The 15,476-nt window shown below is 31.0% G+C and overlaps 1 protein-coding gene across 1 annotated transcript; it reads left to right on the top strand.

Moving 5' to 3' along the window:
- Positions 1-7,711: 7,711 nt before the first annotated feature.
- Positions 7,712-14,370, top strand: LOC111701131 (uncharacterized). The gene is made up of 11 exons (XM_023472295.1): positions 7,712-7,766; positions 8,123-8,170; positions 8,515-8,563; positions 8,783-8,840; positions 9,738-9,801; positions 10,168-10,225; positions 10,354-10,416; positions 11,691-11,724; positions 12,186-12,240; positions 13,391-13,471; positions 14,223-14,370. The coding sequence occupies exons 1-10, from the start codon at positions 7,712-7,714 to the stop codon at positions 13,459-13,461; spliced, it is 555 nt and encodes a 184-aa protein (XP_023328063.1). The 3' UTR covers positions 13,462-13,471; positions 14,223-14,370.
- The last annotated feature ends 1,106 nt before the right edge of the window (positions 14,371-15,476 follow it).

The following is a 15,476-nucleotide window of genomic DNA, read 5'->3' as shown; positions in this document are numbered from 1 at the left end:
TGAAGTTTGACCAACAAGAGGGATTGAGTTGTACCTGGATTGATTTGGGTTTGAGAGACTTTTATGGAGTAGGGCATTTACTAAATACATCCCTAGGATACAATGTGTCATAATTTTGTTCAAAAATTGGTAAAACTTTAAATACAACATTAAGAAGTATAAGTTTAAACTCTTAAGATATGTAAAATGTAGAAAAATGTCACATAATCTTAATGATTTTGTTCGGAGGAGGCAAGGATTCTGATAAAATAAAAACCTAGCTGTCCACTTTGGTCTCTGGCTATTTCAACTTCAAATAAAAAGTTTATTTCCCTGTTTTTGTTCCCTGCAAATCCAGACTTAAAATGTCCCATTGGGTGACCTTCGGTTAAGTACAATTCTTTGATATAAAGTTTTTGCGATACGTCTACAATCTATCTATATATCTATCTATCTATCTATCTATCTATCTATCTATCTATCTATCTATCTATCTATCTATCTATCTATCTATCTATCAATCTATCTATCTATCTATCTATCTATCTATCTATCTATCAATCTATCTATCTATCTATCTATCTATCTATCTATCTATCTATCTATCTATCTATCTATCTATCTATCTATCTATCTATCTATCTATCTATCTATCTATCTATCTATCTATCTATCTATCTATCTATCCATCTATCTATCTATTTATCTATCTATCTATATATCTATCTATATAAATATCTATCTATTTATCTATCTATCTATATATTTATCTATATAAATATCTATCTATTTATCTATCTATCTATCTATCTATTGTAACTTTCTATCTTTCTAACTAGCTATACCATTATGTTGTACCTCCCTATTTGATCAAATAAATAAAACTTATTGTTTAAGGTTTTTTAAAAAGTTATAATTTGAATACTTTCTGTGCAATGCGTGCAATGTGCATATATAACTGTAGTTGAAACAAAAATAATGCAGTTATTGCAACTTTCAAAGGTTTCAATTTGATTGATAAAAAAATTCTAAAAAAAGTTATTTGCTATACTTTGTCAATCCTTAAATTTTCCATTTGGAGGCGGCGATGGGGGGGGGGGGGGTTTTGAAACCCCCCCCCCCCGGAAATTTTTTTTTTTTTTTGTTTTCAATATTATTAATTTTAGCAGTGATCTATACATTACTTCTATAACTAAAATTCTAAGAAACACTAGCTCACTCATAGTTACTTTCGTCGTTTTCCCGTTCTTGGTAGTAAATTACGATTACAGCTATTTTTCCCGATAAAAAAACGACCCACTCAGCTAAGAATCAAGATAAAAACATTTCCGTGGTTCTTTCGAGTTCCCAAATCAAAACTTGAGGCAAATCGGTCAACGGGTTCCTGAGTTATGATCAGACATACAAACAGACAGACAAACAGAGATTATCTCTTTGTTTACAGAGATGCAGCTTACAAGAGTAAAATTATGATTTTTTGAGCCACAAATATATAGTATACCTTAGTTTTCCCCATGACTGAGCATATATATAAAAATCCAGGCTAAATCGCTAATGGATCTCCGTTGGTTGAATGTGTATAAGTATCAAATTACAGAATTTCAAAAATTGAATAAAATACGTTGAGTATTTGTAAAGTTATGATGATTAAATCCTAAAAATGCTTTATTTACCCCCTCCTCCTAGACCAATCATTAATCTATCAAATTTCACCCCCTACCCCCCCACTTTCCATCCTTTCCATCCTTTCCATCCTTTCCATCCTTTCCATCCTTTCCATCCTTTCCATCCTTTCCATCCTTTCCGTCCTTTCCATCCTTTCTGAGACTGAATGAGTTCTGTACAGTCGTCTCTGAAGTCTGATACTTTATGGGTAACCCTGTTCCAATTTACCAATCTTTGAACCAGAAAAAATCATATTTATAATCACGGAACCTCCTGGATTCAAATTGTCAAATTCAATCTTTATCTAACTGTCCATCCAACTCATCCAACCAGATTGCAGAGTCCTGTTTATTGTTTGTCGTATGACCAACTGGATTGGGAACCCAGTTTTCCCTGGAAAATATATTTTCTCTACAAGTCAATTCCCGAAACTTAGACTTTTTCCAATTAGCAAAATTAAAAACATTTGCATGGTTCTACACAATTTTCAATCAAAATTTGATGTAAATCGGGGGGAGTTGTAATAGAACACACAAACAAACAAACTATCAAACTTACAAACAAACACCCAAACAGAGATTACTACTTCATATATACCAAAACGTAAAAATTTAGGTAGTGAGATTTTAAACCATTAGAAGGACTGTAAAATATCTGTCTATCTGTCTATCTGTCTATCTGTCTATCTGTCTATCTGTCTATCTGTCTATCTGTCTATCTGTCTATCTGTCTATCTGTCTATCTGTCTATCTGTCCATCTGTCTATCTGTCTATCTGTCTATCTGTCTATCCGTCTATCTGTCAGTCTATCTGTCTATCTGTCTATCTGTCTATCTGTTCATCTGTCCATCTGTCTATCTGTCTATCTGTCTATCTGTCTATCCGTCTATCTGTCAGTCTGTCTGTCTGTCTTTATGTATGTCTGTATATCTGTCTATCTGTCTTTCTGAATATCTGTGAATATCTATCTGCGTGTGTTGTTTATCCGTTTGTTTGTTTTCTTTTAGTATTTTAAATTATCCAAATATCGACCTAGTATATATAGTTTTGATAAAATAGAATTATTTTAATACTTTTCATGGTTTTTATATTAATCCCTGTGTATATATATGTTGGGGTCAAATAATTTAAAATTTATTTTAAAAATATTGATTTCTGTGAATCAATGAAATATTTTAAATTTTTTCTATCAGACGACGACATTAAATCTGTGTGTTCACCTGTCCCCGTTAAATTTCATTATATTTACAACTTTTTGCGAGAAAGGGTTGAAAGGGTCAAATATTATAGAATATTGGATTTAATAAAATTCTTTGATCCTGCTGATTTTTTCATTGAATTTCACTGTACTGTAAAATAATTTTCCAAATGGCAACTTCCCGAATGTGCAATTTCCCAAACGGCAACTTCCCAAGTCTGTCCTAGCCGTACTGCTTTTCCCCAGTCTGTTCTAGCCCCGCCACTCGGCCCCCTAGTCCATCCTAGCCGCAGCGCTCGGCTTGAAAGTCGCCCTTGAGAAAATGCCTTTTTTGAAAGTACCTAGCACCCTATGTAATACAGCTAAGGAAGAGTATAACATGACAGAAGTGCCAAAAGTGCCACAGAGTTACACGGGGGCCATATAAAGTGCCTTGAGTGCCACAAAGTTATACAGGGGCCATATAAAGTACCACAAGTTACAGCAAGTTACACGGGGGCCGTATAAAGGTAGGAAGGTAGAAAGGTAGGAAGGTAGGAAGGTAGGAAGGTAGGAAGATAGGAAGGTAGGAAGGTAGGAAGGTAGGAAGGTAGGAAGGTAGAAAGGTAGGAAGGTAGGAAGGTAGGAAGGTAGGAAGGTAGGAAGGTAGGAAGGGAGGAAGGTAGGAAGGTAGGAAGGTAGGAAGGTAGGAAAGGAGGAAGGTAGGAAGGTAGGAAGGTAGGAAGGTAGGAAGGTAGGAAGCTAGGAAGGTAGGAAGGTAGGAAAGGAGGAAGGTAGGAAGGTAGGAAAGTAGGAAGGTAGGAAGGTAGGAAGGTAGGAAGGTAGGAAAGGAGGAAGGTAGGAAGGTAGTAAGGTAGGAAAGGAGGAAGGTAGAAAGGTAGGAAGGTAGGAAGGTGGGAAGGTAGGAAGGTAGGAAGGTAGGAAGGTAGGAAGGTAGGAAGGTAGGAAGGTAGGAAGGTAGGAAGGTAGGAAAGGAGGAAGGTAGGAAGGTAGGAAGGTAGGAAGGTAGGAAAGGAGGAAAGGAGGAAGGCAGGAAGGTAGGAAGGTAGGAAGGTAGGAAGGTAGGAAAGGAGGAAGGTAGGAAGGTAGGAAGGCAGGAAGTTAGGAAGGTAGGAAGGTAGATAGGGGATAAAAACCCCAGAATCTGATATTAATAAAGACACCAAAACTACCATAATGTTGGTTTTTACCTAAAATTTGATAGAATTATTTTGGAAGGAGAGTTATTAACCTGTCATACCTACCACTATACAGAGGCAGGATAGATATACAGACAGATAGATTAACCATTCAGAAAAGTAAATAGACAAGTAGATAGAAAAGTAGATACAGTGAACCCCTTAATAACGAATACATCGAAAGAATTCATCAAATGTCGTATTCTTCACTTTTTGACAATGGAATATTGCAGATATTTAGTTTTTTAATTAAATGATTATACGGAACTCTTTAAAACTGTTCCCGCATATTCATGGCTATTTATTTATTTTTGCAAATACTGATATTTACGAAATATAGTATAAAACTCATTGAAAAATTGTCAAGACGACATTTCAAAAATTCTTTCGATGTATTCGTTATTAAGGGTTCCACTGTAGACAAGTAGATAGACAAGTAGATAGACAAGTAGATAGACAAGATAGACAAGTAGATAGACAAGTAGATAGACAAGAAGATAGACAACTAGATAGACAAGTAGATAGACAAGTAGATAGACAAGTAGATAGACAAGTAGATAGACAACTAGATATTCAAGTACAATAAACACATCTAAAGGGTGTTTAAATAAAAAAGCATATATTCAGAGCTAGGTTGACCAAACCCAAAAAGACATCGTGATATTGATTTCATTTCATTATGATCAGGTGAAAATGAAGCCTCTCTGAAAGAAAAAAGTTTGAATGGTTTGGTTCTTTTTAAAACACCCATTAGGTAAAAAAACAGACTGACAGACACATAGACAGTTGTACAAATACAAACAGCCAGTAACTATTACATTGTTAAAGAATAAAAGCAAAGAAAATAAAAAAAATCAATAGAATAGAATCACGATAAATGATAGTTTTAAATCAAGGAATTAATATTTTCTACAAAAATACTCTTTACAGATTTTAAGCTTTTCATATTTTACCTCTTTACTTCCGGATTTAGACTTACATTCATTAATCCTGAACTTTTTCTTATTCTTTTTATAAATCCATTTTTATTATTTTTATTCATTAATTTTTTTATCCTATCCTTCAGTTAAATTATCTTTTTTTCTTTCTTTATTCTTTTTATTCATTAATTTTTCTTTAAATTCATCGTTTTATTCTTCTTTATTATTTATCTCTAATTCTATTATCTTTGTTATTTATTCGTGCTTTTTAAAGTTTATTCACACATTTTTCTTTAAATAATATTTTCAGTTTTTTATTATTCTTCAATTCTATTATCTTTGTTATTCATTTTTATGCTTTATTGAGGACGCTAGGTCTATCTCTAATGAAACGCTTAAAGTAACTTCCAGTATATATATTTTTTATAACTTATTACTAGAGGGTTCAGAACATGAGTAAATATCAAGATCACACGTGTAGATTCAAAGTACAATGCCCCGTATCCGTTCTATCTCATTCTTGTGGAAGTTGTTTTAGGCGGCTAGGTATCGTCTTCCACATTTTTATATTTATTATTCTAATTTTTAATTGTTCTTTAATCTATTATCTTTATGTTTATTTATTTCTTATTCTTTTTATTCATTTATTCTTCTTTAAATCATCATTTCAATCTTTTTTGATGTTGTTCTTCAATTCTAATATCTTTTTATTCTTTTTTTAAAATTTATACCCTCAGTTTTCTTTTCAATTATTCTTCAATTCTAACTTTTTATCTAATCATTATTCTTTGCATTAATCCATTTAAAAAAATTACCCCTTAAGTCTATTCTATTTATTCTTTTTTCAATTCTTAATTCTTTTAGTTGTCCTTTCCTTCTTTCATTTTATTAATGTTTTATACTTGATTATTTTATTCATTCCATACATTCTATATTCTTTTATTCATCCTTTCATTCTATATTCTTTTATTCATCCATACATTCTATATTCCTTTATTCATCCTTACATTCTATATTATTTCATTCATCCTTACATTCTATATTCTTTTATTTATCCATAAATTTTATATTCCTTTATTCATCCTTACATTCTATATTATTTCATTCATCCTTACATTCTATATTCTTTTATTCATCCATTCATTCTATATTCTTTTATTCAGTCATTCATTTTTTTCTTCAACCTTTTATCCATCCTTGCATTCTCCTTTTTTAATCATACGACGATTCTTCAATGTTTCTTTTCTACGTTTTTCTCCTTAACTATTTTTTCCTATGATTAAATTGATTTAAATTCCACAAATGCTCTTTCTTATCTTTTTCTTTTCTTGATAAATGTCCTTAAAAGGTTTATAAAAGAAATATAAAAGATTGAATCTATAGTATTACAGAAGTGAAATATAACCCAAGAAACGAAAATTAAAACTAAATATCATTTAAATTATTTATAAGAAAATTATTGCACGTTTTGTTTGTCTACTAGCACTGAGAAACACTTGAAATTACGCTTACACTCCCTTTACATTTCACTTCTATTTTTATCTTAATGTTTTTTATCCGAGAAAATGGATTTGTATTCATCTTAAACCTGAAACCATTCTATTTAGGAAACAGAAAGAGGTTTAAAATAGATAAATTTGGTTGAATAGTCTTCAGTTTACAGTTAACCCTACTCACGTGAAGATCTGGTTCAAAGGAACTGAGTTTTTGCCACAAACTCACATTTTCTAATTCTATATCTTTGTAACCTGATGATGTAAACCTTTGATATTTCAAACTTAGACTATTTGATCTAACAGAATTAATAGTTTGAAATATCAAAGGTCTAGGAAAACGGGTTGCAAAGTTATAGGAATTAGAAAATCAGAGTTTGTGGCAAAAACTCAATTCCTTTACGGTAATAACTAAAAAACTGTAGAATAGGAAGACGACATTAAAAGTAACACTAATAGCCTTACTTTACTATTAAGTTACTATATCACTAACCAAGTGAAATGGGTATCAACACTACAAAATTGATGTGCCTTGACTTCATTAGACTATTTAAAGTCATAACTTGAGTCTACAAATCTTCTTTCTATTCCATAGTTTTCTGGTTATCACTGTAGAAACATCTTCCATTTGAATTATAATGAGAGAGATAGTTGAACTCAAACTTTTGAATGAAAGCAATAATTTCGATAATTGTATTTATGCCGAAAGATAAAGTAATTCATAGTTTTCACCAAACTGAAAACTATACATTCAAATTTATGTGATACTAGCTGGAAGGCCCGGCGTTGCCCGTGGAAAAAAAATTGAAAAAAATATAGCGATTTTTTCGTAGTCTATAACACCCAGGAGAGTCCACAAAAAATTTCAGCTCAATCGGTCCAGTCGTTTGGCCGGCTAAAGGCAACATATATATATATGTCTTGTTTTATTATATAGACTACTGGTCCAACTTTGTGATGTCGTAGCTTCTCGTGTTTTCATTTTACTCGTGCATTACACATTAGCATAAGCACAGCAAAGAAACTGAGTTTTTGCTACAAACTCTAGTTTTATAATCCATATATCAGGTGGCATACAGCTAGAGATGAGATCATTTCATTTTGTGGCAAAAATACAGATCTTTTATCCAGTTTTCTACAATTAGAAGCTAAACACATTTTTCTCAAAGCTTTTTAATAAAAGGAGTTGATTAAAAGCAATGTAGCTTATGCTTATGCTTATGCAATTTAGTGTTATTGATTTAATGTTGAAGATTGAAGAGTTATAAATTTAGAAGTATGAAAAAATGGCAGATAGTTCTAGCGTTACTTAATCTTATAACATTTACTCAAGGTTTATTTCATTTATTAATAAATCAATAAAAATAATAAATAATAATAAAATAATAAATCAAACATTTAAAAAAAATGTTATGGGAGTTATTCTCCACTTATCCTTTTTTATGATTTTCAAAAAAAAGTATTTAGTGTGACGTTTTTGTGTATTTTTGTTCCTATTACTATTACAGAAGTTTTTATGTCATTCATCATAAGACTGAGAGGTGTTTTTAATGCTAAAGTATAATTCAGAATAAGATGGCAATATACAGACATGGTTTAAAGACCAAATTGATCAAGAATTTCAGAATTAGAAGCAATTATGATCTTTTACGATGACAATCTGCAATGTTTTAAAACTTTCTTATTCAGGACTTGTTCTGTCCGAGTGTGGTAAATATTCTACTCATGGTTGCGGTGGTAATTTTCAATCTTTTAAGAGGGGGTTCGCCAAAAAAAAATTAACCATGAAAAACTTTTAAAATAAGTTAAAGGCTGATAAAGGTTGTAATTAAAATTTAATCTTTACTTTGGAAACGGATTACTTGATTGCTCTACATAAGTTATGATTTTGAATAGCTCATTGAACAAGAAACACATCACTTTCACATAATAAATTAATATTAAAATATTTGCTATTCCACACTTTTATAGTTCTTTCTACAACAGCTGTTTTAGAAGCAATAAAATACAAGGAAAACATTTCTGAATTTAATTAATCTAATTACTTAATTAATTAATCTTTTGTTTACATGTGGATGCAGTTTGGAAAGGGACTGATCAGAGTTTTCATCTTGATCCTGTAGAACAGGGGTAAAAAGGGGTAATTTATCAAGAATTTTGAAAAAAACCATTTTTTTATCGTTTTCTCTTGGAAGAGATAGGAATTAATTTCTTATTATAAAGAAATCTATTTCAACATGTTGAAAAAACAGTTCTTGTTGAGAAGGGGGTGGGGGGTCAAGAAAGTATAACCTATAGCAGTAAGTGCTCAATTTGATTTTAAATTTAAAAAAAAATTTTACATTTCAGAATGTTGATACCGACACAGATGTATGAAAACGGCTTTGGAGACCCCAGTTTATTTAAGGTTACAAATTAAATGTCCAGTTCAAATACAAAAATATTCTTGTTTTTTTGGACATTCTGTATCCCGAAATATCCATGTTTATTTGGAAACCCTCCGAAATATCCATGTTCATTTGGACACACTGTTTCCCGAAATATCCATTTTTATTTAGACACCCTGTATCCCGAAATATCCATGCTTATTTGGACACCCTTTATCTCGAATTTTCATATTTATTTGGACACTCTGACTCTGTATCCCGAAATATCCATTTTTATTTGGACGTCCTGCATATCAAATAACCATGTTCAAAACATACAAAAATACCCGTGTTTATCAAAATATTTTTTCTTACTTAAACATCAAATTATTCATATTTATTTAGACACCACATGTATTATCAAAATTATCAATGCCAGATTGAAAAGTTAGGTCTTCACTGTAAGATTTAGTTTTGAAAAGAAGCTTTTTTTTTAAAACGGGGGGGGGGTTGACAGACTTAAAAAATAGATTTAAACATAAAATATGTCTACTAACAACCTTAATAACCATGTGGAACACTGGGAAACACACGGAAACACAACTGCAATTACCATGCGGAACACTTGGGCAACATACCGAAACACAACTGCAATAACCATGCGGAATACTTGGCAATATGCAGAATCACAACTGCAATATCCATGCGAAATACTTGACAATAAGCGGAATCACAACTGCAATAACCATGCGGAATACTTGACAATAAGCGGGATCACAACTGCAATAACCATGCGGATTACTTGGCAATATGCGGAATCACAACCGCAATAGCCATGCTGAACACTTGGCAATATGCAGAATCACAACTGCAATAACCATGTGGAATACTTGGCAACATTTTGAAAAATAACCCTCTGTTAAAAACTTATTTTTTAGAATGAAAAGAGAGAAACGTTAAAAGAGCAAATAAGCCGGGTGGAAGCCCTTTCTAAACTTTTAGGTTAGATAAAAAAGATACTAGCTAATAATATATATTTCTATTACATAGGAAGACCATTAAATTAATAGTAAACGATAACTTACAGAAAACATGTACGGTTCTCTAAAACTTACATATTTAACAAATCTCTTATAAAAATGTAAATATGTAATAACCACACATCAGCCCCAGCACAAGTGATCGCAGACGTAAGAGTTACAGGTCTGATTCACAACGTGGTGACTGTATCAAATTCATGAAATATTCTATATCTTCTATTTTTCACAATGGGTTCTCTGTAAAATTACTTGCGCAATGCGCATTTATGTTCAGAAATAATTGAGAAATCTATCAATGGAGGGTTACTTGAAATTGTGCCTTTTTAAGGTTTGTGCGAGGATGCCGGGATAGCTGCTAGAAATGTGAAAAGGGTTCCTTTGCTCAGGTAATTTTCTTTGATTTTCAAATAAGTAAAGTAATTAAAAAAATTAAAAAATTGGGTTAAATTCTTAGAAAAGTTTGTTAATGTTTAACATAAATATAAAACATAGCTTAAAAAACAGATTTTTCTAGATTTGTAGTTAACCATGCACTGCGGTCCAGTAAACGTTTTACCCTGCAACAACGAGAAAACAGGTGAACAGTTTAGTTAGTGTTAATAATCTTTTTGGTTCGTTATTGGTTCGTTTTGGTTTGTTTTGGTTCGCTTTGGTTCGTTTTGGTTTGTTTTTGTTCGATTTAGGTTCGTTTTGGTTCGTTTTTGGTTCGTTTTTGGTTCGTTTTGGTTCGTTTTGGTTCGTTTTGGTTCATTTATGGTTTGTTTTGGTTCGTTTATGGTTTTTTTTGGTTCGTTTTTGGTTCGTTTTGTTTCATTTTGGTTCGTTTTGGTTCGTTTTTGGTTCGTTTTTGGTTCGTTTTGGTTCGTTTTGGTTCGTTTTGGTTCATTTTTGTTTCATTTTGGTTCGTTTTGGTTCGTTTTTGGTTCGTTTTTGGTTCGTTTTGGTTTTGTTTTTGGTTTGTCTTGGTTCGTTTTGTTTCGTTATTTTGCATATATTTTCTCTCAGGGTCAAACAGGACATAGTGTAAAAAAAGCAAATGTGTTAATTCTAGACAATTAATTTCTTTCCACATTGCCAATTTTAACCCTTTGAGAAAATATCAGCAAAAAACTAACCAAAAACTAAAAATTATAGATATTAGAATTTTTTATAAAAAGTTTTTGAAAAACGATCCAAAACGATTAATTTTAACAGTAATGGCTGCAAGCTCTTACGCTAAAACCGATGAGAATTTTGCCAGCTACTACTTTAAGCTTTAAAGGTATAATATTTTACATGGATAGGGCTCCCAAAAAAGTAAGTGAGTTAACGAGGCAAAATCGAATTACAAAGCGTTGCCACACTTCTAAGTCAACTCAGTCGTAAAAAAGCCAACTTTACATAGCAGTCTGGATCTATGTAGGAAAACCTAGGAGTTAAAAAAAAGTTCCATTTTTACAATTTTATTTTTTTAAAATCTTAATCAAACGTTTAACTCTTAGTTTTGCGTGCAGAAAAGTATTTAAGATTTTTCAGAACTGCAAGGATTCACATAATATAAGGAATTATATTGAAAGTAGTTTGTCAGGTCAAGCTAAAGTAAATTATACGTTATAAAGAAACCTGAGTTTATAATTATAACTCCTCCATATTATAGAGCTATGGAGAAGAACCAAAATGTTTTATATTTCAAAACCTATTTAAAGTAAACTTTTCCACGTTTGTAAAGTTCAACTTTTTATCAATGCATTTGTAGCAAAATAAAGAGGTAAGAGTTAATCTTATTATATAATTGTCTTTTTATAATAACCCGATTCAAATTATTCTTGCTAAAGAATTTTTTTTAAATTTAAGATAATTTAACGTGTTAAGGTTGAGACCCAGATCTAGGAAGGCTAGCTATAAAGTAAGCTATCCACGTGAATTTAATGGTTCTGTCAATATTCCAGAAAACTATGACTTTCGATCACAATTACTCCTATTAAACATAATTTTTCAGCCTTCTTTCTTAACTACTTTTTTGAATATATGTTTTGAATAAAAAGTATTTAACAAACAAATCCGTAACTTTAAAGATTGTCAAAATATAAACCAAAACGAGTATGATTTTTAAATTGAAGAAACCGAATGCCTCTAACTCTGGTTAGTCGGGGGTGATCAAAAAACATTTCCAATTTAAAAGCGTAATATTTATTCTCATAGAAATTCGAGCAAATAGAAATTAAAACCTGATTCACATAATTATCCCGAAGAACAACGTGGATCTGTAAATATAAATTTTAGTTGAATTTGATGAAAATTGTTGCAATCCAAAAAAACAGAAATTTATAAATGAATGATATCAAAAAATCTATTTTCTTACTTCAGGCGTTTGTAGAAAGTATTTCCCAGCTTCAAGACTCCTTAACCAAATGTCTTCTTGGTAATTATTTTCCTTGAAATTTCCTTGAAATTTTTAAAGAGTTTATGTACTGTATATGTATTGTTTCTTGTACTATATGTATTGTTTCCTGTACTATATGTATTGTTTCTTGTACTATATGTATTGTTTCTTGTACTATATATGTATTGTTTCTTGTACTATATGTATTGTTTCTTGTACTATATATGTATTGTTTCTTGTACTATATATGTATTGTTTCTTGTACTATATGTATTTTTTCTTGTACTATATATGTATTGTTTCTTGTACTATATATGTATTGTTTCCTGTTGGTTATAAATCCGCAAAACACTTATATGGACGGAAATCACAATTTGAAATTATCAATTTTTGGATGTAAAAACAAGAATATCTCAACTTAGCTCGTACGAAGAATTAAAGGATACTTTCGCTAATCCGACATGCCTCTATTCAAAGAGAAATAAATCCCTTGAGATGATGTTTACCTCTGGTCTGCTTTATATATTTTCTCAAAGGGAATGTCGATGTAATTTCAAGTAACCATACTTTTACAGAATTTCATAAAGGTACCCTTTAAACTACAGGATGTCCCACGAAAAATGAGAGTTGGTAAATATATTGGAATGTCTTTTTTGCATTTTTTGCATTTTTTTCGTTCAATAAAATATATTTTACTTTGAAATCAATTTTACTATATAATATGATTACCATGAAATATTCTTATAATAACATTCTTTGGTAATAAAGTAATTATGGAAGAAGACATTTTAAATTATTCACCAACTGTCATGTTTTGTGGGACACCTTGTATGAGACACAATGATACAAATGTCGTCGTTTTTCTGTCTTCATAACTTCTCTCCAGTAACTCCAATGCTGCGTGAATCCGCAATTTACTTTTAAAAGAGGTAGACAAACTATGACTTTACATTTTGGGTTATACAAAGGTTTGAAAAGGTATTTTGTTGCTCGGTCATGTAATTTGTAAATTCAGTCAGCAGCCCCTTTAAAGTTTTTTTTTAATTCAGTCAGCAGCCCCTTTAAAGTTTTTTTTTTTAAAATTCAGTCAGCAGCCCCTTTAAAGGTTTTTTTAAAATTTAGTCAGCAGTCCCTTTAAAGGTTTCTTTTTTTAAATTCCGTCAGCAGCCCCTTTAAAGTTTTTTTTCAGAAAATTCTTTGATCCATGGTTCAAGCCGGGCAAATATAGCGAGACAAGCTCAAATTCTTCGATTCGGATAAGGAGGAGATGGTAATTGTTTTAAATATGCATTAAAGGGAGTGACCGGCAATGTATGGTCGTGGAACTTATATTGCAGTATTATTGAGAAATTTTAAAGGATTCATTTGAGACCTTTCAGACGTTTTTACGGTGCATATTTGTTCAGCAAGAGCGAAAATGCAATCTTTAAAATCATCATACACTGTCCATTCTGAAGGGATGATTTTGAGAATCGGTTTTATTTAAATAATTCAATAATGACCACGAAAAATGTAACAAAGTTTCTACAGTATACTAATTAGTTGTTTAGGAACATGTTGAGAAAATTGAAATTAACTCTTATCATCGAAAATAAGTAATCTTATTCAGTTATTGTTTTCTGTAATGTCTCATGTTCAAAACCATTTTCAGTGGATATCCTGGAATTTTTATTGAAAAGACGACATTTAAAGAATTAGAACAAATCTGCGAAGAAATTGATAATGAGGAAGAAAATCAATATAATGACAAAAAAGAAACAATTGATTTTAACATTGATTATTGACAAAGTGAGAAATATGTTCCTAAACATCTAATTGGTTTACTGTAGAAATTTTTTTACATTTTTCTTCAACAATCTTTCGCATTTTTTCGCGAAAGGTTTTGTTCGCTAGAAACCCTAGTTATGATCGTACATCCAAACAACATATTTAAAGAAGTTGCAAATACAAAACCTTTTGAGAGATTTTCTTTTTTAAGACTAGGCGAAGAAGTCTCTGGATTTCACTTCTTTATGTTTCAGGTATCCATTTGGCTGGATGGATGGAGAAAGATGGATAATGGATAAATACCTTTAAATAGTGCAATGCTGGACATGAAAAGCAGTTTTTTCTTTTTCCTTAATCGATATAATCTATCGATATAATCAATCGATATAATCTATCGATATAATCTATCGATAAATATATCGATATAATCTATTGATATAATCTATCGATATAATCTATCGATATAATCAATCGATATAATCTATCGATATAATCAACGATAGAATCCATCGATTCCATTTATAGAAAATTCGTTAGTTAACAATGTAATATCAAGCTAAAATTAAGTTTTATTTATTTCTATTATAACATTAGACATATTTCACGAAAAGAAAAAAAGATTTAAAGAGGCAACATTACTTAACAGTTTAAAAAGATTTCAAGTTAAAAATTGTCAGCTTTGGTCACTATATAAATTTATATTAACCCTGTTTATAATTTAAATAAAATATATAAATAAATATATATACTTTTATTGTTTGTCCTTTTGTTCTTGTACTATATGTATTGTTTCTTGTACTATATATGTATTGTTTCTTGTACTNGGGGGGGGGGGAGTTGATTTAAATATTCACTGATTTTAGCGGAGTCGACATGCAAAAAAGATAATTTTATGTAATTAAACTAAAAGCTACAGGATGCAGTGTAAACTTAAATATAAATGTTTTTAGCGGCCGAGCATCTACATTCTATTTCAGGACTAGGGGTGGGACCATTTGCCACATTTTTGATAAAAATGAGAAGATTCGTTCAACACGTGTCTTAAAGTTTCTAAAAAAAAGCATTGCAAAAATGTATTTTTTTCTCACTTTTTAAAATTCATTTAGCGCATCACGCTTTTATAAAAATTAATCTACAAAGTGCAAGCAAAAAATTTTTTTTTCTTGAATCTATGTAGATATATTCATATGGGTACCAACAAATCTGTCTAAAAACACTGAATTCAAACATTTTAAAATCATAACAAATCTGTTTAGAATAGAACAAGTTAAAAGCAAAAATTGGACGTTTCAGTGGAAATTTGCGAGATTCCTCAAAAAACTAGTTTTCTTAAAAATTTCAAAAAACCAAGAAATGGGCAATATTCAGTCATACTTCGAGGTGCAACTTTAAATACCCATATCGACATGCTTCATAAAATCACCTCTTTAACCCTATTCCGACTGACGTCTGGTTTACCCAAAATAAACTGGGGGGAGCTCACAGTGACCCCCCCCTTTTATTTCCTT

Source organism: Eurytemora carolleeae, unplaced genomic scaffold (assembly GCF_000591075.1).
Source record: "Eurytemora carolleeae unplaced genomic scaffold, Eaff_2.0 scaffold216, whole genome shotgun sequence".
Classification (NCBI taxonomy): domain Eukaryota; kingdom Metazoa; phylum Arthropoda; class Copepoda; order Calanoida; family Temoridae; genus Eurytemora; species Eurytemora carolleeae.
This window is presented reverse-complemented; position numbering and strand designations above follow the sequence as displayed.